This window comes from Phacochoerus africanus, chromosome 9 (assembly GCF_016906955.1).
Source record: "Phacochoerus africanus isolate WHEZ1 chromosome 9, ROS_Pafr_v1, whole genome shotgun sequence".
NCBI lineage: Eukaryota > Metazoa > Chordata > Mammalia > Artiodactyla > Suidae > Phacochoerus > Phacochoerus africanus.
In genome coordinates, this window is record NC_062552.1 from 13,236,356 (window position 1) to 13,259,149 (window position 22,794).

A 22,794-nucleotide genomic window follows, 5' to 3' on the forward strand; every position below is an offset into this window, starting at 1 on the left:
CATGCACATGAGTGTTTGGAGAACATAAATTTACAAACCTTCATCTTTCATAAGTGCTTTTTACCTAAGACTAATCTTAGTGAGGTTTCTTAGTAATCTTCTTGAGTGGCTTATAAGAGAGAAGCAAGTTCCCTATAATGCCCCCTTTTCCTCAATCACCTTTCTTTCTTTACATGAGAAAGGCCTTTCTCTAACTCATCTTTTTAGCCCATTTTACTAAAAGGCCTATTTCTAACCCATTTTACAAAATTGTGTTGCTCAAGGATGAAGAAATCTTGGGGGATGGGAAGGGCAAAAGGGGGGGGAGCATTTCAGAATATCAGTTTTAGGGGTGACGAGAGTGAATGACTCTAATGCCTGGACTGAGATCCTCTTACAAATCTTGTATTTTCCAAATCTTTGTTTTTTTAAAAAAAAAAACAAAAACAAAAACAAATAAACAGCTGAAGTTCAATCTAATCAAATCATAAACTGATATTAAAGGATAAATTTTAAAAGACACTAAAATCTTTAGTTTCATAGATATAAAAAAAAGAACATGTAAAAATGATTTAAAAATGATTTAAGAATGAGAGAGCCAAAAAGGCTTTATGGTCTGTTCAGAGGAGACCATTGATAGCAATGCTAAAATGAGTTTGATATTTAACATATATAAATTAGCTTCTTCCAGAGTGGGAGACGGAAATCCATTGAACTTCCACAGGATAAATTTTTTTGCATGCATTATAGACATATCAGTTGTGTATAGGTTAACTTCTATCTCTGCAGAATTATAAAACAGCCTAGTCATAAAGAACAAATGGCTGAGATAACCCAGATGATGTGTAGTCAGGATACTCAGTAAATTTCAGTCTTCCACAATTTTTCCTTACATTGATAGTTTAAATAATTTTGATACTTCATTATTACATGATGTTTAGTATATAACTCAGAAGGCGTTCAAAGAATTGAGTGACATTCCTCTTAGAAAATTTCATCCATTTGCATCTCCTTGTTATATGAACCGTTTCCCAGAATCTACATTGATAAAAACAAAAACTGAGAATCAAATTGATGCTCAACATTGACTCACTCTAGCAGTAACATATGCATGAAATAATTGAGAAATAAAAGAGCTCATAAGAGAGGGGTTTCCATTAAAAATGTTTTTTATTTACATTTAGTAATTGTCAACGTTTGTAATATTTGTGTTATTTTGATGAGTTCATTCTAATAAAAGCTACAGGGATAACAATCAGAAGAGTAATTTTTACCATTGAATTTAATACATACACACACACACATTTGATACAGAGAAGTGTGATAGGGTAATGAATAAAAGACATTAAATCATAAAATATAAATACGTAAAACTAGGATAAACTCTAACATGGCAAGAAGAATGGAAATATAAATTCAAGGAGAAAATAATGATCATGCAAAATTTGTGCCTGTCAAAGAGCAGCTTGTTTATGTATTCTTTTTTTTAGGGCCATAGGTGCGGCATATGGAAGTTCCCAGCTGCCAGCCTATTCCATAGCCGCAGCAGCAAGGGATCTGAGCCACATCTGTGACCTACACCACAGCTCATGGCAATGCTGGATCCTTAACCCAAACCCACATCCTCATGGATACTAGTCAGGTTTGTGACCCACTGAGCCGAAATGGGAACTCTTATGTATTGTTTTAAAATGAATAACAGTGGATTTCGATGGATGTATTTCAGCAAGTGATAAAGTAGTTTTACATTTACATGTCAGTTTTTACAGAGTACTGGAAGTTACATTCTTCACAATTCACATTTTGGTGAAAGTTTTTCCATGTCAACCTAAAAATGTGCGAGAAGGTTTTACGAAATTCTCTTGGGTTGTATACAAGTAAGAATTTGCAAATCCCTTTGTAGCTCATGCTGCCTCTGTTTTCTGACCAAAAAAATCAAAAGTCTGTGATGTGGCAAGCCATTTCTGCAAGTTTAGTGTTGATACATAAACTAAATTATTGATTGACACATTGACTCCTTGTTCTGCTAGATTTAGAGAAGACTTTGAAGAACCAAAGTTCTTGATACTTTCGATGCCTCTACAAAGTGAAGATAGCCCATCATGCTTTATTTATTTCTTTTTAGGCAGTTACGTCTTCACTTTGTTCATCTTTCTTGTTCTCCCCTTGGAGGCACTCACTCTAAGGCATTACATGTGTGTGCATGTGTGTGTAATGACAAGAGAGACAGCACTGTTTGGATCTGTAAATGTATAGCTTTCACCAAGTTTGGGAAGTTTGGAGCCATTATTTCTTGAAGTATGTTTCCTACCTCAATCTATTTGTCCTCAAATGACACTAATACTAAGTCTTTTAATATTGGCCCACAAGCTTTTTAAGCTTTGTTCACTTTTTTTGTTCAGCCTTTTTTTTTCTCTCTATTCTTGGATAATATCTATGTCATCAAGTTTACTGACATTTCCCTTTGTCATCTCTGTTCTGCTGTTGAGCCCATCCAGTGCATTTTTTAATTTGTTATTGTATTTTTCAGTTCTAAAATTTTCACTTGTTTTTCTTTCATAGGTTCCATGTCTCCACTGAGAATATCTATCTTTCCATTCATTTCAAGAGTGTTTACCTTAATTTCCTGGAGCATAGTTAAAACAGCTCCCATAAATCTCTCTGATATTTCCAACATATGTGTCATCTTGATGTTGCCATGTGTTAACTGTCTTTCCCCTTGAGAACTGGTCACATTTCTTTGGTCTCTTGAATGTCAAATTTTTTTTATTGAATTCATGTCATTTAAGGACATTGTGAAACTCTGGGTCCTTTCAAAATGTTCAGTTTTTTTGCTTTACCAGGCAGTCAGCCCAGTTTTATCTTGCATTCTGTGAGCAGTGGTTCCAGCATCAGTTCATTTTTCATAGTTTTCGCTCTGCTGCATTGAATTCCATGAAAGCACAATGTAGGGGCTAGTCTGGGACTTGAGCAGAGCTTATACCATAGTTCAGTTCTCAAAGCCTTTGGATCTGTCCCATGCATGCACAGTTCAAGGGCAAGACTGGGGTTTGTGCTGGTTCATACACAGCATCTAGGGACCCCCTTCTTCATCTCCTTCCTCTCTAGAATTCCTCCCACACTCTCCTACTCCCATGAACCCCACCCCCACTCCCGCACTGCCTGGGACTTCTGGCCAGAAAGACTAGCTTTCTCTTGAGGTTTCAGTGGCTCATGCAGGTACAGTTTAGTTCCCCAGGACAGGGGCCAGCCTCGGGGCAAAGTACTAAAAGAAAAGAGGAAAAAATGACAGGGATTCTGCCTACACTCTTTGGATCACAAAGGCCCCCTTACCCTGATCCTTTGGCAGTAAGACTAGGTTTTTCTTGGGGAAATTTTAGCTTCCTGTGCTGCTGCTTTACTGCAGCTAGTCTTGGGAGAGAAAAATGAGGGGGAGAAAACCCCAAACCCCCAGACAACCCAGACTTTCCTTCACATTCTTCCACTTGTAGCGGCCTCCTTTCCACCTCTTCTGGCCGAAAAAAAGGCGATTCTCTAGGAGTTTTTGTTGCTTGCACCTCCATTCAGTTCCAACATCAGGTCATTTCTGAAGAGAAAAGAGAGAAAAAACCGGAAATGAACACCCACATGGGTCCCTTTTTCAACTTTTGATTGCCCTTCTCAATTTCCCTGCTGTTGTTTATCCTTCAGAGTCAGGGAGTTGCTTTTTGGGTTTTGAACACAGTTTAGCAGTAGGCAGTAGTGAGCTTACTCCCTAGGGAGACCTCACTGGCAGCCCCGCCCCCTTCCCTTATTCACTTATTCCCTTTCCCCTTTGTTTTCCCAACACCCCACCATTCTTTCCTTTCTGCTTTGCCCTCTTTCTCTGTTCCCCCTTTCCTTTGGGCTCCCAGGTCCAAAGAGCAAAAAAGAAGAGCCTCTGGTCTTTTGGTGGTCCACAGCTCTATTTGAAAACTCTGGTTTTGTCACAAGTAATAAATCAAAATCAAGTATGAAAGACCCAAGAGGCTGGAGACACAAGAAGAAGCAAAAAAAAAAAAAAGGTTAGAGGAGAGCTCTTGGGCCAAATGTAACACCTGGCTATTTTAAATCAAATGATCACCTTTGCAGTTGTTGCAAATATCCATGCATAAAACAAGACGTAGCACAAGAACTGATTCTTAGAGCTTTTAAGAGAGTTGGTGGATCTGTTATTTATTTGGTATATAACTCCTACAATGAATACCAGAATTTTGAGATTAGAAGACATTTCGCCAAACCTTGTACTTTCATTATTCCCAAGAGAAGTGGCATTCTTAAGTGGAAATGGCAGCATTTAATAAAGTAAAACATTTCTAGTCATGTTGCAGGAAACAACTGACCGTATGAAATGATATCCCTTTTTTATACTTCTGGTCAGTAGTGTGTCTGCAGTTTATTTGTTCTGTGGTTTGGCCTTAGAAGTGTAGTGTTTGAGATGTTCCCATCGTTGTGTTTGGGGGACAGGAGAGGTGGTAACACATGTGATAACCCCTGAGCATTTACTGGGTACAGAGCATAGTGATTGATAAGTGCTAAGGAGCATTCAGAGATAAGTTATAATAATGGCACCTAAGCATCACTTTGTAGTTCACAAAGTCCATTTCATCACCTCCTTTAATCTTCCCAAGCATCCCGAGGCTGTTATTATTATTATTAGGTAAGTAATGCTTAAATTCCATTCTAGAATCCCTGGAGCTGCAGGTCCCTACTTGCAGCTGCCAACTATCATCTCATAAAATTGTAGGCATTTCAAACTCAGCTCCTGTCTTCATTAGCCACCTCCATTCTCTATCTCCATTTTTCCTGGCACCACCCTATCCCAAAGCATCTACGACATCCTACTTTCTCCCTTTCCCTCTCAATTGCATTTAATCCCTTCTCAGATCTTCAGCCCACTGTCGTGTTCCTAGTGAATCCCCAAGTCTCTTCCCAGCTTTATCTACCATTCATTCTAACTACGCATCCATCCCTTGTTCCTTCCTGACACAGTGAATGTTCAAAAAATATTTTCGGGCTGTACTGCCTCCGTAACTTGGCACATGCTGTGTGTGGGCTCAGGAATGCCTTCAACCTAACTTTCTTCCTCTGAACACACCCTCCTTATCCTTTGAGATGTAGTTTATCCTTCCTACTTCCCAAGGCCCAGTCGAGTACCACTCTTCCTGACTCCTGCCCCCATTCCTACATGCACCTGCAGCATTCCTGGGCAACTCTATTATACTCTTTCTCAAAATATGGGTCCTTGTTCTCCAAAGTGTGCTGCTTAAAAACACAGATTCCTGAGAATACTCAGAACCACTGAATTAGTATTGCTGAGAGTGGAGCCCAGGAATCTGCATTTAGGAGGCCCCACTTCTTCCCAGTGATTCTAATACACAGGAGATAGAGGAGCACTGAGAACTGTGCTCTGTTATGTTACCTGTCTTGGCCTCTACAACTGGTTTCCTGGAGCAAGGGATGCAGCCACTCAAGAGCCACCTCTGGTTAAGTTTAGTTATCACCTCTGACTTCGTTGGGAGATGAAAGCAGCAAAGTCACTCAAATTTAACCAATTTTCAACTATATCTTTACAAAAAGGAGAAGTGCTGATTTTTTGGTTTGTTTTTTCATAGCTTTATTGAGGTACAATTTTATATACTATAAAATTCACCCATTTTAAGTGCACAATTCAATGATCAGTACATTATGCCACTGCCACCACAATCCTATTTTACATCATTTCCATCTTTTCAGATAGAAATTTTGTGCCCATTTGCAGTCACTCTTCATTCCCCTTCCCAGCCCTAGACAACCACTCATCTACATTCTGTCTCTACAGATTTGCTTTTTTTCTGTATCGTCATATACATGAAATCGTACAATGCGTGGTCTTCTGTGTCTGGTTCTTTCACTTAGCATAGCGTTCTTGAGGTTCGTGCATGTTGTGACATGTGTCTGTACTTCATTCCTTTTGATGGCTGAATAATATTCCATTGTATGGATAATACCACATTTTGTTTATTCACTCATCAGCCAATGGACATTTGCATTGCTTCCATCTCCTGTGTGTCTATCGTGAACGATGCTGCCATGAACATTTGTGTACAAGCCTGTGTGTGCTGACATATGTTTTCATTCCTCTCACTTTTTTCTCCACAGTAGGATGTTATTATAGGCTTTCTAGGAATCAGCTGGCTAATCAGAATCTCATACATATTTTCTCCAGTACTGTGAAAATTTAAAGTGTTCTTTTACTTCCGTCACTCTCTAATGTCTCCCATTCTGATTACACTGTTTGGAAGCTCAGAGGCTCTTGAAACTTCTTTGCAGTAGAAAGAAAATGGTATCTTTTTTTTTTTTTTTTCCCCCCCTGTCTGATGAGAAGCTGACTCCAGAAATTCCCTGTAGGAGACTAAGCAAAAGATAGGAAGGCAGGTACCTTGGCGAGGTGAAAGTGTGTTTCAGTGAGACAGCTCCCCGGCTTGGCTGAGCAGGGCCTGCTTTCAGCCCCTTCCCACCACAGCTGGGCAGGGTCTGTGTTTTCACCACGTTTGATTTCTAGACATGAGCATTTTCTTAGCAGAGAGTAGGGACCAGCACAATGAATGAAACAAGCATATTCAATGAGCCAGTCAGTAAATGAATGAATAAATACCCTGGCTTGTTTCTTCTATACACACCATTATCCTAATTAGTAGTCGTGAATCGCAAGGTCACTCCCTTCAGTGATGGGTAGTTTCCAGAGAAAAGATAGAAGGTAATTGATACAGTCTCAATACAGGGCAAAAAACAACCTAGGAAAGTCTGGTTTGATGGAAGTTTAACAAATAATTTTCAATTTGGGCAGACCTAAAGACAATAGTCCAGTGTGGCTTTTTTCGGGTGGCCACACCTGCGGCATATGGAAGTTCCCAGGGGTCAAATCAGAGCTGCAGCTGCCAGCCTATGCACAGCAATACCGTATCAGAACCAGGTCTGTGGCCTACACCACAGCTCAGTGGGTTAAGGATCTGGATCCTTAACCCACTGAGCGAGGCCAGGGATCGAACCCGCATCCTCATGGATCCTAGTGGAGTTCATTACTGCTCAGCCAAAATGGGAACTCCCCATTGTGGCTTTATTGTTTGCAGAGCGCTCACATATAGGCCCGCTGCCCAGCCACACCATGAGAAAAAGTTCGAAAGTCTTCCATTTCCTGTTACTTCAAGTCTATTTTCTATTTAATCTTAGCCTTGTGACCTTTGAAACCCCTTGGATCTGGGTGTCCCTTACAGAACCCGAGGAGAAGCTCTCACCAGTTATTTCTGCACCTTTGGCCTATTAAGAACTTTAAACCGGCAACCTGAAGACTTAGCTCTTTTATTTACCTGAAAATGTTACCAAAAGAGCATTCTTCTTTCCTTGTTTTATGAACTTGCTGTGGGCAATTTACCAAACTCTCGAGACAGTGTGGAGTTTTTAAAATTTTGAAATCCTAAAGGAAAAAGAGTTTATGGAAGAACCGGAGGTCCACTTCAGAGGGAGCAAGTGTTGTCTTTCAAATCACAGGAGGAAGCCATTGCGCTTTTAAGTGGGAAAAACTAATCTAGTATCTCTTTTAAATGGAAATTTCTCCTGTGAAAATCTGGCTTTCCGCCTCATCTAGGATTATGCCAGTGAGTGGGTAGGCGAGGGAAAGGCACTAAGTGCTAGCCAATTAATTAGTCAATCAAAAAATATTTATAGAATTCTCCATGTGCACGGCAGCATGCAGGCTCAGTGGGAGATGCACAGAAAGTAATACCACCTCAGCCCGTGAAAAGCTTGGACTGGTCTCCTTGGGAGGCAAGGTTTGCATGTTCTAGCAGAAAAGATGGCACAAGGCAGGATTTTAATTGGGCATTATGTCTTGTAGATACCAAGTGTGTAATACAGACGAATAGGCTGTTATTCGAGGCTTATCACATTTTACTCTGTGCCCTGGGGTGTCAGTTGTCAAAGCAGCTATGACAGCTGCTTTTTATAACTGGTTAGACTGAATAGTTAGGCCCTCCACAGACCCCTTGCCGCTGAGCATAAGATGGTTTGGGTGAGAAAATATGAGGAATGAAGGAGTGTCATTTTCCAAAAATGGTTCCACAGAGATTGTGCTTATATCCTTCACAGAGGACTATTTAAAAGCAAAAGAGTCATTGTAAAAATGTTTGCGGTGGGGGGGTGGTTCCCATCATGGCACAGCGGAAACGAATCCAACTAGGAGCCACGAGGTTTTGGATTTGATCCCTGGCCTTGCTCAGTGGGTTAAGGATCTGGCGTTGCTGTGAGCTGTGGGGTAGGTCACAGATGCGGCTCAGATCTTGTATGGCTGTGGCCCTGGTGTAGGCTGGCAGCTGTGGCTCCAATTCGACCCCTAGTCTGGGAACCTCCATATGCCACAGGTGTGGCCCTAAAAAACCAAAAAAAAAAAAAAGTTTGGGGGGAGACTTGATGGTTATAAAATTACTAATTACATAGCAAACATTTTATTTTATGGTAACCATTACACATGGACTTGAGAAAACCTCTTTTAGAAATGTTGGAAGAATAAATCCATGGACAGAGGAAAGTGAAACACTGGAAAAATATAATAATAAAGGTGTATTGGCCTGAAGTTTTCAGCTAGTCATTTCCACTGGCCGGATCTTCTTGGTGATTGCTCAACATGTCAAGTGCACAAAGACTTGACGTGAGGGTATGTAGAACTAACTATGCCCATGAGAGCAATGTGAGATGGGGTATCTTCATGACAGCAGCTAACATGTTTGTCACGGATTATGTACCTGACTTTTTAATGCCTTTACGTGCATATTTATAGCCGTCCTATGTACAGGTAGCAACTAAACCAAAACAAAATTAAGCTGTCTTCCCAAAATCCCCCAGCTCGTGATTCTAAAGCTAGATCCCTCTCTACTGCCCCAGCTAAAGATGAGCAAAGCAATTGGGACCTTATAAAATGCTTGAAAGTGTGGGGAACTCTCCCTTTTTGGAAAGTGCTATGCAAAAGGAAAGAAATTCTATTTCTCTTGGTGCTTTAAGTGTTGTCCTTGTACTGCTGGCATACCATTGGACTTAGGATGTAAAATTGGACCGTGTTACCAACTAAATATCTGGACTTCAGTGATGGGTTTTATAAGATGACCAGAGAAGCAAAAATCTTTTTTTTTGTCTTTTTTTTTTTTTTTTTTTTTTTGCTATTTCTTGGGCCGCTCCTGCAGCATATGGAGGGTCCCAGGCTAGGGGTCTAATTGGAGCTGTAGCCACCGGCCTACACCACAGCCACAGCAACGCAGGATCCGAGCCGCGTCTGCAACCCACACCACAGCTCACGGCAATGCCGGATCGTTAACCCACTGAGCAAGGGCAGGGACTGAACCCGCAACCTCATGGTTCCTAGTCGGATTCGTTAACCACTGCGCCACGAAGGGAACTCTGCAAAAATCATTTTCAAAACAAGAACCGCTGCCTTTTCTCCTATGAAAGTTTTTCCAGGACACCTGATTATTCCAAGACAGTAAATGAGAAAAATACTGACTGGCTATATTCTTATCAAAGTGTATGAAGTTTTCGTAAATGTATGCCGTTGATGGGAGAGAAGTTTGAATTGTTTCCATATTTAGAATGCTAGCTTATTAATTTAAAAAAAAGACCAAACTTGTTTTACAACCTCACCCAGAGACAAACGATATGCCATTTCCCATCACCAATCTTTTCTGCCCTCCTGAAAACCACTTATAAAGATAATATTTGATCAACAATAAAGCTTCATCATGCAGGTTCAAAACTCTGGGGATAAAGAGAAGATCCCCAAAACCTCCTTCAGAGAGGAAAACAGAGGTTACATCTGAAGGACGAAGAATGAGAATGGCTTTGGATTTTTCAACAGCAGCCTGGGAAGCTAGAAGAAAATGGGAGTGAAGCCTTTAAAATTCTCAGGAGGGAGTTCCCATCGTGGCACAGCAGAAACAAATGTAAGGTTTCAGGATCAATCCCTGGCCTCGCTCAGTGGGTTAAGGATCCGGTGTTGCCGTGAGCTGTGGTGTAGGTTGCAGATGGGGCTGCGATCCCGAGTTGCTGTGGCTGTGGTGTAGGCTGACAGCTAAAGCGCAGGTTCAACCCCTAGCCTAGGAACCTCAGGAAAACTTCCAGCCTGGAATTTTATACTCAGCCAAACCAGCACACAAATGTGAGGGGAAAATATAGATATTTTCAGACTTGCCTCAAAAAAAATTGACTTTTCATGTGCCTTATTTCATAAGACAATACTCTTCCCAGTTAAGAAAGTACCCCAAGAAAGGGGGATATAGAATCTGAGAAACAGGTGATAACCACGTAGGAGGGAGAGCAGGCGAGTCCCCAGAATGGAGGTGGAGGCAGATCCCAGGTTACAGGGGTACAGCAGACCTGCAGAGCAATCTTGCAGTTGAAGTGATTCTCCAGTAGAGATGCTTCTGAGAACCAAAAAGCTAAGAGAATTCCAGATAGTTTGGCCCTATTGAAAGAGACTTACGCAACTGGGGGAAGCGCTTGGAGATGGAGATGAGTGATTATCCAAGTCCATAGAAAACGGAGAAGCTGAAAAACATGGCTCTAGGAAAACAGGTGATGCAAAAAATGGAAAACAATCTTAGTGTACCTCGCGACTCAGCTGTCAATCATTGTAATTGTGTTAACCCCGAGTATTGGTTGCACAAAAATTGTGACATAGCACTATTCGAAAGATGGGAGACAAGGAAGTACGCATTAATTTGCTGATGGGATCGGGCAAAGGAAAAGTAAATGCTGATTTTTTTGGTGGGAACTCAATCGATAATGCCTAAAACTGAAGAAAATAAAAAGATGTATAAAGATATAACCTTGCTATTTAGTGTTGAGGAGGTAATTACTAAAAGAAAGAGCTACAATAATTAAACATGGCTGACGCTCAAGACAAAGAATGGAAGGTGGCACTCGGGCCTTGTGTTTTTGTGATAAGCCTTGTAGAGCTATTGACTCTTTAAATTCTGTGCATTCTTTGATAAAAAGTAAAAAGTAAAGCAAGAAAAAAATTACAAACAAGGGTGAATTACACTTTCCATTATAAAGAAATGCAAAATAAAATATCCAAAAATGAATACAAAACAAGGAATTAAGATTCATCTTACGTATAATTTCCTAAAACATTAAGAAGAGAAAGTCATGGAAGTCTGTGTTCCTCTCCCTTTTTCTTTCCACCTGCCTTCACACCCTAGTCAAATGTTTGTGTTTATCCTCTGTAAGCCGTAGGTTAGAGGGGGACCTCAGCTTGGGATTGGCTTCTTCTTGAATTGGAGGCCTATAAAATCTGGAGGCCAAGTTTGAGTTGCCGCATCTAACCCAGTCTCTTGTTTCTCCGCTATGTATCTGACTTCTCTTGGCTTCTCTGGTTCTGAGACTGTGTAATATCCAGCTATCCTGCCGTATCCCCTTCCTCTGCTGGCTTCCTGATCCAGGCTCATCTGTCTCTCCACCTGGCCCTGACTCATTCCTTACCCTGACCTTGTTTCTACATTTGCTTTGACTGCCATATCCATTTCCTCAGCCTGATTCTTAATTCCTGGCTCCCACTTCCTCATCCACACTTGGCTAAATCCACTTCGGAAAACCAAGGCGAATGGAACTGCCTGGGAAGAATTTGGAGCATCTGCAGATCTGTCCTTTCTTCTTTCTTGAGAGCTATTATAGCAGCTGAGGGCACATGTGTGTGTGTGTGTGTGTGTGTGTGTATTGGGAGAAGAGGGCACAGCCGTCTTAGGCTCTGTCCTTTTCCCTGGGAATGCTAGCATGTATATTTTTGATATCCTGATGTTGTCTTTCTTTTGTTTGTTCTCCTGTGTCTCTTAGAAACTGTTCTAAAACTTTAAACCCAAAGGCATCGTTCCAGCTTCCTGGCGTGAGCTGTATTTTGACCTCTGAAGAGGCGGTGGCCAGACTTCAGCTCATGGGGATTTTACATGAAGCGACATCTGATTCGCTTTTACACTGCATTCCACACCAATCTGCCCAGCCCTGCAGTTTCTGGGCTAACTCCTGTTGTCTTTCACCGTATGGAGCACCACTAGATACTGTGAGTTTGAGTCTTGTCAGGGTGGCTGATTAAGCCACCGTCAGGGACAGCAGTCCTGTGCGTGAAAAGTCCCAGGCCTTCCTGAACACCCCGGGAGCTGCTGGAGTGGTTGGTGCCTCTCTGTTGGGGGATAGGGAGCTTGCTAACTGAACAAACACATTTTTTTCTATCATGGGCTAGGTCTATGGTGGTAACATTTGGCAAGTTGAGTAACAGAGAAGATAGATAACTGTGAACAGATGGGCAACTATTAAAAGATTTGGGGGGCTTTTTATCATTTCTCAGTTGGCCTTCACCCAGTTCCCGTGTAAGATTACGTAAAGGATTCGATTCAATGTCTTCTTCCTTTTTTTTTTTTTCAATTGCGATGGAAGCGAAAGCTCTGACGTTAAAAGGAAAAGAATAGATGAGAAACTTCTAATTTTGAATCCCCTCGGGATTAGATGCTGATTTCAGCTGCGCAGAGAGCACTGCCCCATATTTTGAAAGAGTCGCTCCTGGCAGGTTCAGAGGAGACGACTTTCCAAAATACACAGTGAACTCCCTCACCTGTATCTGATGACCACCTGACGTCCCCATGTTTGGATAAGTATAACCCTGCTTTTAAAAATGGCAGTGGCAAGTCACTCTTACGCTTGAGCCCAAAACTAACGGAATACAAAATACGGGAGAGAAATGCATTACCGGTTCTCAGCAGCAGTAGAAAATATTTATATATCTCAGAGCAATAAAATTTCCCCACACTCTGGGGCAGTATTTTCTCTGATGTGGGAGCATGCTAGTCCTCCCTGGCCCAGATGATACTTGCAAAGTTCGTGAGATTAAGAGGAACTATGGACACTGATTAAGATGAGACATATTCTGAAAGTTCCCGGGTGGTTAAGGGTCTGGTGTTGCTGCAGCTATGGCACAGGTCACAGCTGTGGTGCGGCTTTGATCCCTGGCCCAGGAACTTCCACACGCCATGGGTGTGGCGCCCCCCTCTGCCAGAAAAAGAGACATGTTCCCCCTTTCTCTGGGGCAACAGCCTGGTTTTGCCCAAAGTGGTCAGAGTTACGGTACATATACACTGGATCTCATGAAACTGGCCAAATTAGATTGGGTGCCGTTCATCAGCGCTGACCTCAATAACATTACATTTTAGGGCCGATAACTTTAAAGTTCTTGTCCTGTGTACACTCAGTGTAGCTATCGAAGATCTGTTTGGAAGCAGGAAGGATGGATACCCAGCCCCACCTTTATTTTCAATCCCTCAGTCAGCTTCCAAACCACTTAAGGAGGTCCCATCATGGCGCAGTGCAAAAGAATCCAACTAGGAACCATGAGGTTGCGGGTTCAGTCCCTGGCCTCGTTCAGTGGACTGTACCATGAGCTGTAGGGTAGGTCGCAGGTGCAGCTCGGATCCTGCGTTGCTGTGGCTATAGCTCTGATCGGACCCCTAGCCTTGGAACCTCCATATGCCACGGGTACAGCCCTCAAAAGACAAAAGACAAAAAAACAAAAACAATTTATCCCAGCCCAGAATGCTGGGTAACTGAAGACCCCTGTCTCCAAAACCACCCCACTTAAAACCAGTTTTTTTCCTAAAAATAACCAGCAACAAAGGGAAATAACCACTTTTATTATTTTAAATTAAAACCTTCACTATTCAGAATAATCGTAATTTAAAATAATTCATCAACAAAAACACGGAAAAAAATTATAATAAGTAGAAGACTGCTAGCTTTTGGAGGTGATGGTCTCTGCTGCCTGCTAAGTGATGCCGTTTGGTAAACTTATACTTCTGTGCTGGGCTCTTCGGTTTAAGGTAATTGAGCAAATAAGGATTATCCATGGGTTTAGTGTCCACTGGAGAATTATATTTAACAGAATTATTGGGAATAGTTAAAGTATGCTGTCACCATTTAGCAGAAGGGTTGGCACTATTAATGATGAGATATATGTTGATGGGCTTTTAAGTAAGTGCTAGCCATAAATTGTATCATAGAACAAAAACAGCATCCGAGGCGATACTTGAAAATGGTGTAAAGAGGGTGAATATTTGTGTATTGCAATAGGAGGCTTGTAAATATCGTCCAACTGAATAGAAAATAAGCTCAATATATTTCGTTATTTTTTTTCTGCTCAGTTTTTTTTTTTTTTCATCTATTTTTCCTGACGTGGACGAGCTCTCTAGGTGATTAAAGCCACTTTGAGTAATTTTTATTTTCCCTCTTGCTGCTGTTAAGTTTAATGTTTAATGGCGTCAGCTTGCTAATCCTTCCTGATGCTCACGGGGCCTCTGTTCGTGCTGTGTTTTTCTAGAATGGCGGAGATGCAGGGACTCATGGAAAGACTGGAGCGGGCTGTCGGCCGACTGGAGCTGCTCTCTGCGGGGTCACACCAGCCTCCTGGGGACTGTGGGGGAATTAACGGTGTCAACGGAGGTAGGGCCACAAACCGCTGTCATTACTGGCCTCTATGTGGATCCCTTAATTTTGTCCCCATTGCTCAGTTCTCAAGAAATATTTCGATCGACTTTAACTCCCTTACTCTTTCCTTTATGTGTGACTGTGACACTAACCAGACACAAGCGACCCCTGAAGAGAGAGAAAAGGAAAAAAGTTTCAGCCCACAATCCACAAAAGTTACCTGTCTCTGTGCCTGTTAAGAGCATAATCCATGAGCCACATGTCATTATTCTTTCATGTTTGTGTCTATACTGTTCTTCCACATGCAGTGACTAAATATATTATCTAAGTAATTATCAGAAGGAAACGAATGTTCTCGATCAGAATGTAAATTGGAAGGAATTATTCTGTATATTTTAATTCTAAAGAGAACAAGCCATTAAATTTAAGAACTGCAGTTTTAAAGGAAGAGAGTCTGACGTGAAGCCAAATATTACTTCAGTGTAATATGATCACATCACGTTTTTTAATTTTTGCCTCTTCCTAGCCAAATACATTTTTAAAATGATATGCTAATACCACACTTTAAAAAGAGAAAGGATTTAAAAAATTATGTGATCAAACACAAGACGTCAACTACTTCTTGAAGAGGATACCATGCATGGCCAACTCTCTAAGTTATCTACAGTAATTTTTCCAACTTCTTGTCTAAGGTTGGCGATTTAACCAATAAGAATACAGGACATCCCTTGGAGTTCCCGTCGTGGCGCAGTGGTTAACGAATTCGACTAGGAACCATGAGGTTGCGGGTTCGATCCCTGCCCTTGCTCAGTGGGTTAACGATCCGGCGTTGCCGTGAGCTGTGGTGTAGGTTGCAGACATGTCTCAGATCCCGCGTTGCTGTGGCTCTGGTGTAGGCTGGCGGCTACAGCTCCGATTGGACCCCTAGCCTGGGAACCTCCATATGCCGTGGGAGCGGCCCAAGAAATAGCAAAAAGACAAAAAAAAAAAAAAAGAATACAGGACATCCCATTAAATTTGAATTTCAGATAAACTACATTCATTTGGGGGGATAGAAATGTGTTCTGAATACTGCATGGAATGTACTGCATGGTACACCCTTATTCTAAAAATTCATTCATTATTTATTTGAAATTCAAATTTAACAGGGCATGCAAAAAAAATTAACTGGGTGATCTGTATTTAATCTGGCAACTATTCTTGTCTCACATGCATTTCCTCCTTATCTGACCCACTTTGAATTTTGTCAGGCTTTGAGGGGGTTGAGAAAAGCCTTGGGGAACACGGGGCTTCAAAAACTGCATTTATCAGACAAGATCCGCATTGGTGCTTCTAGAATTTCAGGCGTATTTGGAGCTGTGCCTTGAATTACATGCCTTGGGACAAAAATTACTGTGTGAGCACAAATGCACGGGCTGGTTCCCCCCCCCCAACATAATGAAAATCAAAATGCTTAGAATGAATTGAAAGGGGGTGTTGTTTAAAGGAAGGCTGCCAGGAGCCTGTAAGTTTTTTCCGCATCAACTGAGGCACATCTATGATTTCATTTTAAGCCTCTTTTTGTTAACTGTACAGTGGTGTATGAGATTCAGGAAACCTTATTGGTAAGAAAATATTTTCATGTTGTCTTCAGTAACTTTGGCTCCTTATGCCTCTGGCATTAGGTGATCAAAAGGCACTTCTCTGAGATTGCTAACCACAAATAGAAAGTCTGAATACATAAAATAAAGTTAAAATCTGACTCCTGGAAGATTGTGTAGCGTTGCCTAGTAAAGGAGAAAACCTCCAGTAATTTGAACCTCACTTACTCAGAGGTACTAGACTGCATATTGTAGTTTCTTCTTAAAAAAAAAATAATTTCCTGAAGTTCCCATCATGGCTCAGCAGAAACCAATCTGACTAGTATCCATGAGGATGCAGGTTCAATCCCTGGCCTCACTCAGTGGGTTAAGGATCCACCATTGTGGTGAGCTGTGGTGTAGGTCGCAGATGCGGCTCGGATCTGGCATTGCTGTGGCTGTGGTGTAGGCCTGTGGCTACAGCTCCAATTCTACCCCTAACCTGGGAACCTCCATGTGCCATGAGTGAGGCCTTAAAAAGACAAAAAAAAAAAAAAAAAGAATTTCCTGGGAAAGTTAACAAGCTAAGCAAAATTGGAAGGCATATATTAAATTACTTAAGTATTTAAATATATATTTTCTAATGTAGCAAATCATCTCAAACCAGTTATTTAAATAAGATCTCTTAAAATGACTTAGCCAGGAGTTCCCGTCGTGGCACAGTGGTTAACGAATCCAACTAGGAACCATGAGGTTGCGGGTTCGGTCCCTGCCCTTGCTCAGTGGGTTAACGATCCGGCGTTGCCGTGAGCTGTGGTGTAGGTTGCAGACATGGCTCGGATCCCGCGTTGCTGTGGCTCTGGCGTAGGCTGGTGGCTACAGCTCCGATTCAACCCCTAGCCTGGGAACCTCCATATGCCGCAGGAGCGGCCCAAGAAATAGCAACAACAACAACAACAACAACAAAAAGGACAAAAGACAAAAAAAAAATGACTTAGCCAGGAAAAAAAAAAAATGACCTAGCCAGGGATTGGAGTTCCTGTTGTGGCGCAGCAGACTCCAACTAGGAACCATGAGGTTGTGGGTTCACTCCCTGGCCTGGCTCAGTGGGTTAAGGATCCAGCATTGCCGTGAGCTGTAGTATAGGTCGCAGATGCAGCTCGGCTTGTTGCTATGGCTGTGGTGTAGGCTGGCAGGTGTAGCCCCGATTAGATCCCTAAGATCCCTAGCCTGGGAACTTCCATATGCCACAGGTGTGGCCCTAAAAAACACACATACAGACACACAAAAGCAACCAAAAAACTACTTAGCCTGGGATTTATTATCCTATTTGAAATGAAGAAGGTAATTAGTAAAATGTATGAATGATATCCATATTTAAAATATTTTATTTATCCTAAACATGACTTCCATTTCTTCTTCATTAGCCAGCTTTGGTAACTTTCTAAATTCTTTTTTTTAACAAATCTTTAAGGACAAGCTCTCACTTTAAATGTAAATGTCATCATTACAATGATATTACTAAAGTCAAATTTTTCTTTTTAATTTTGAAAGCAACACTGAGAAGGAACCCAATCCATTACAAAGCTATAGTATGCACAAATCAAAGAACTCCCTTATGAAAAACTGGTGTTAGGATGTGTTTTGCCCCCAACCTGACAATCAAGTAAGTTTGGCTCAAGAGTTGAAGAAATATTTTCATGCCTGCCAATTGACAAGTACCATGCTAGGTGCTGGAGGACCTAAGATGAATTATACACAGTCCTAATCCTCCAGAATCTTTGGTCTCCATGCATTACTATTCAGGGCCTCAAGTGCTTTGATTAAGAGATTCTCAAAGAGTATAGTCTGGGGAGAAAGGCAAGTCATTAAAGGCTGCCCGGAGGAGGTGTGAGCAGAGCTGAATGATGAAAGGAAATTGGAAAATATTCCCTTTTATCCTTGTGCCTTCTGTATAGTGGTCTCCATCACATTTTTAAAACTTTCTCTCATTTTAAACACTCAGCAGAGACCGCTCAGACCTCTCCCATGGGAACAAACAGGTTTATCTCTTTCCAAATGGACCCGTAAGGCATCTTGGGGTTTTCACCCCTTTAATGTTATAGAGGTTGGTATATACTATATTTTGAACTTTAGGATAACTCAGCTTCAATAGCCTGCTTAGAAGTTAGACTATAGGTGCAGAGAGCTGTAAACAACTGTTTCCATCACTCTTTGGGCAATAGAGAACAAGGGAAAAGAAGGGAAGCTTTATCTTACAGGCTATGAGCATGGCTACTTCTGTCCAGTATAAGAAAGAGAATTCTAGGTTTTGGTTTGGATTTTCATAGTCGGAAGTGCTGAATTTTCTCTATAGGTGCAGAGAGCTGTAAACAACTGTTTCCATCACTCTTTGGGCAATAGAGAACAAGGGAAAAGAAGGGAAGCTTTATCTTACAGGCTATGAGCATGGCTACTTCTGTCCAGTATAAGAAAGAGAATTCTAGGTTTTGGTTTGGATTTTCATAGTCGGAAGTGCTGAATTTCTCAATATTATCTTTCTCAATATTAGGGATATGCAGTTAGGGATATAGCCAACATTTTTTTGTTGTTGTCATTAATTAAAAGGCAACCATTTAACACCAGGTTGGACAACTGTTACTTCAGCTTTAATAGTAATTGGGCATATCAAAATTCAGTGTGTATTAGCTCAGCAGTCATTTTTATGCCCGCCCTCACTGTCTCTTCTCCTCCTGGGAAGTGAAGAAAGAACAAAATGTGTGAAATCAGCTTTCTTTTCCTACTCACCCTTTTAATTGTCCTGAATAATCTTGGCAACTATTTTCAAGGTGATTATAGCTCCCGGACAGGTCAGTATAGAAGGTACTCTGGCTTTGGATTCTTAAGGCTTGGTTCAGTTTTTGGATCTACCTCTCATTTGATAGATAGCTTTTTTAACAAGTCATGGGCTCTATTTTGACTCTGTTTCCTCATCAAAATGTGCTAGTGCTACTTACCTCATGGGTTTGGGATAGAATTAAACAAAATTATGGAGGTGGAAGTGCTTACTCGGTAGGGAAAAAATAGGAAAACTCTGTCTTCTTGAGCCCCTGGGAATGTTTAATAAGTACTGATGGAGGAAGGATGACTTAATGGATAGAGGAGAGTGACATGAATGACAGTAAACTTCAGGATTACCTGTGGCAGAGCAGTGCCAACTTTTCACGACACTACCAGGGAATAACAAAATGTTCTTCCTCCAAAGGCGTGGCACCCTCGGTGGAGGCCTTTGATAAGCTGATGAACGGCATGGTGGCTGAGTTTTTAAAGAAGAGTAGGATCCTGGCTGGTGACGTAGAGACACATGTGAGTATTTTCCTTCCCTGTTCTCTATGGAAAGGAGAACAGCCACAACTATTATTAAAGGTTTTTTTTAATAATAATAATAAGTATTGGTGAAGGAATGGAGAGAGTGGGACCTCTCTGCCTTGCTGGTAGGAGTGTAACATGGGGCAGCTAGTATGGAAAAGAACATTTTCCAAATTTTTTCCTCCACAGCTCGAAAGTGGAATTGCCATATGATCCAGCAATTCTATTCCGATAATATACCCACAAGAATTGTGAAAGGTAGATTTCAAAGAGATATTTGTCCACCAGTGTTCAAAGCAGCATAATTCAAAATGGCCAAAAGGTGGTGGCAACCCAAGTGTCTGTTGAAAGATGAATGAAAGAACAAAATGTGTTCTATACATACAAGGGAATATTACTCAGCTGTTAAGAAGGAAATTCTGAGCACTTCCTTGCTTGTCTGCTTGCATCTCTCAAAGCATCCTATCTTACTAAATCTACTTCTTGCCTATCAAAAAAAAAAAAAAAGGAAGTTCTGACATGTGCAAAAGCATGAATGAACTGTGAGGACGTTGTTCTAAGTAAAGTAAAATGAGCCAGTCACAAAAAGATAAATACTGTATTTCATTTCTGTGAGGTACGTAGTGTAGTCAAACTCATAGAAACAGAGACTGGTGGTTGCCAGGGGCTGGAGAGGGAGAAGTGGGAACTGGTTTAAGGCGTATAGAGTTTTAGTTTTTTGGTGAAAACTAAACTCCAGAAAAAATCCTGGAGATCTGATGCACAGCAATGTGACTATACTAACACTACTGAACCGCACACTCGATACGGTACCTTTTGTGTTGTGTGGACTTTACCACAGTTTTGTTTTTGTTCTTCAAGTGCAGCCTGTGGAAAAGCAAAGTCATAGAATTTTATCATCTCTGGATGGGTAGAGACTTTAATGATACCAGTGCCAGCTTCCCAGTTTTACACACTTTTTATACATTTTAAAATGCTCAGCATCCTTCCTGAGGCTAGTCATGATGTGCATGCATTTAATGAAAATCTAAAGTAAAAAAGCCAAACCAATTAAAAACCTCAAAGAAATTTATTGCCGGTTCTTCTTATTCATTTGCCTTTGTTTCTGGCAAAGGATTGAATTCCAAATCCATCTGCTTGTAGATTTCTCAGCAGTGAGGGAGTCCTGGCAAAACCATTTTCAGTAGAGACTCACAAAGAATCTGGTTCTTAAATGAAGTTGTCGTTTGGGGTAAAACAAACAAAAAACCAAAAAAGTAAAAGGGGATTCTGTTTTTGCTCTTTCTCCAATTAGGCATTATATGCAACACCCAACACCAGTCTTCCAAGGGATCTGGTGACTCAGGTTATGTGCTTGGTTCCAGAATTGTAATTAAATGGGTGCTTATCTCATCACATTTGCAACGAGTTTGTTCACCACGTCTAAGAAAAATGAAGATTCTTCTCATGGCCTCCCTTTTTATTTAATAGCTCTGTTGAGGATTTCCCATTGTGGCTCAGGGGATTTAGAACCTGACGAGTATCCATGAGGATGTGAGTTCCATCCCTGACCTCAGTGGGTTAAGGATCCAGCTGTCCTGTAAGCTGCAGCATAGGTCATAGATGTGGCTTGGATCTGGCATTTATGTGGCTATAGCGTAGGCTGGCAGTTGCAGCTCTGATTCGACCTCTAGCCCAGGAACTTCTATATGCCAAAGGCATGGCCAAAAAAGTTAAAAATATATATACATTAAATAGCCTTGTTGAAATGCTCATTGGCAAAAGAGGGGAAGCTCTGATGTACATGAGTTCTAGAAAAGTCCATGCAGTGAGACATATTCACTTCAAATGTATCACAGAGCTCTAGAATTGCTCTGCTCTGTTCTTGAGCTTAATCTTTTTAAGAAACCTGGTCTGCAGTAAGGTAATGCCTGAGCTTCTTATGTTGAGACATGGTAGCCTATGAAAGCTAATATATAAAATGAAATATTACCCCCAATATACTAAAAGAAAATATTGAGTGACTGAAGAACAATTTCCTGTCCTGAAAACTACAATAATCATTAGATCACTTCTGTTATCATTAATATTGACATTGTGTTTCTGAGGTACACAGTACATTATAATTCTTACTGGTAATAGCTCACAAAATTCTGCATTATGTTTTTTACTGGGAGATAATGAAGCCTATAAATAAGTATATGTAACTTTGCCTTTTTAAAAAATGTAGGATTTGCATTTAAGTCTCTTCAAATTGTATAGTAAACAGCGCCTTTAAATTCTTTTTAGAACAAAGTAAGTTTTAAATAAAGTATAGCCTGATTTATATTTTTTTCTTCTCTTCATTCAACAGCCTGAGAACAGTATGACTCAAAGGAAGGAATATTCTCAATAATGAATATGTAATGCTTAAAGAAATTTATGTTTTTCACTAATTAGTTTCTTTTTAAATAAAGGAAGGAAGGTGGGGAAAGAAGGAAGGAAGGAAAGAGAGAAGACATGAATAATTATATCCAGTCTCCTGGGATATATATGAATGACTGAGTTAGTTTGCTGTACAGCACAAATTAGCACAACATGGTAAATCAACTATACTTTAATTTTAAAAGAAAAAAAGAAAAAGGGAGAGACAAGAAAAGAGAAAGAGAGAAAAAAACTCATCATCTGAAAAGTGTAGGCTCTGGTTCTACAACACAAAGAAAAGGACAGGCAGCCATCGTCCATCTGCCCATTACATTAATACATTGAACAAATAGTTTATTTTTTTCTCTCTTATAAAACCATGTGTCACTGACATTAAGCTTGCAGCTGCTGCCTCTCACATAAGCCAGAAGTGGGGGTTGAACTTTGTTCCAAGAACACACCTGTTGCCTAGAAGAAAAAAAAAAAAAGTCCTCACATACCTGATTGTACAGTATGGAAATTTGAGAATGACACAAATGTGCATCATGTTAAATCCTGTCCCTCTGCTTAAAAGCTATTTTACAGATACTAACAATGAATATGGGCAGCTGAGCTATGATTTAACATCTGTCTTCATGTGCTGGCTGCTGGTTGGGCTTAATTTACTGAATACTCAATAGTCTATTGACAGAACAGACCACAAAAAAAGGGGAAGTAATAGCTACAATTAGGAAGCTCTGCTGAACCAAAGGACATAACAGGTTTAGAAAAGATTAGATCTTGTAAAGCCTTCTTGTATGCAACATAAACTGAAGAAGGTCTTTTTAAAATTACCCTTCAACCCAAGAACACTGGCACAGCTTGCACCCTTTTTAAGAAAGTATAAACAATGTATGACTTTATAATAGATGTTTAGGGTAAGTATAGTCCTCAGTGTCAAAGGAAAGGATCTCCTAGATACTGACCCTACAGAATTCTAAGAACCTTGGTCAGCCATCATTTATCCTTAAGTGGA

General features: G+C 40.8%; 1 protein-coding gene across 2 annotated transcripts in view; it reads left to right on the forward strand.

Moving 5' to 3' along the window:
- CAP2 (cyclase associated actin cytoskeleton regulatory protein 2) overlaps nt 1-22,794 on the forward strand; it is a 140,318-nt gene that overhangs the window by 7,310 nt on the left and 110,214 nt on the right. The window contains exons 2-4 of one of the 2 annotated variants that reach the window (XM_047796177.1): nt 11,857-12,079; nt 14,384-14,505; nt 19,294-19,394. In XM_047796177.1, coding sequence (XP_047652133.1) covers nt 14,385-14,505; nt 19,294-19,394 — 222 coding nt within the window. In that variant the 5' untranslated portion in view covers nt 11,857-12,079; nt 14,384. The remainder of the gene's footprint in view (nt 1-11,856; nt 12,080-14,383; nt 14,506-19,293; nt 19,395-22,794) is intronic. The other variant, XM_047796176.1, reaches the window with a different exon arrangement.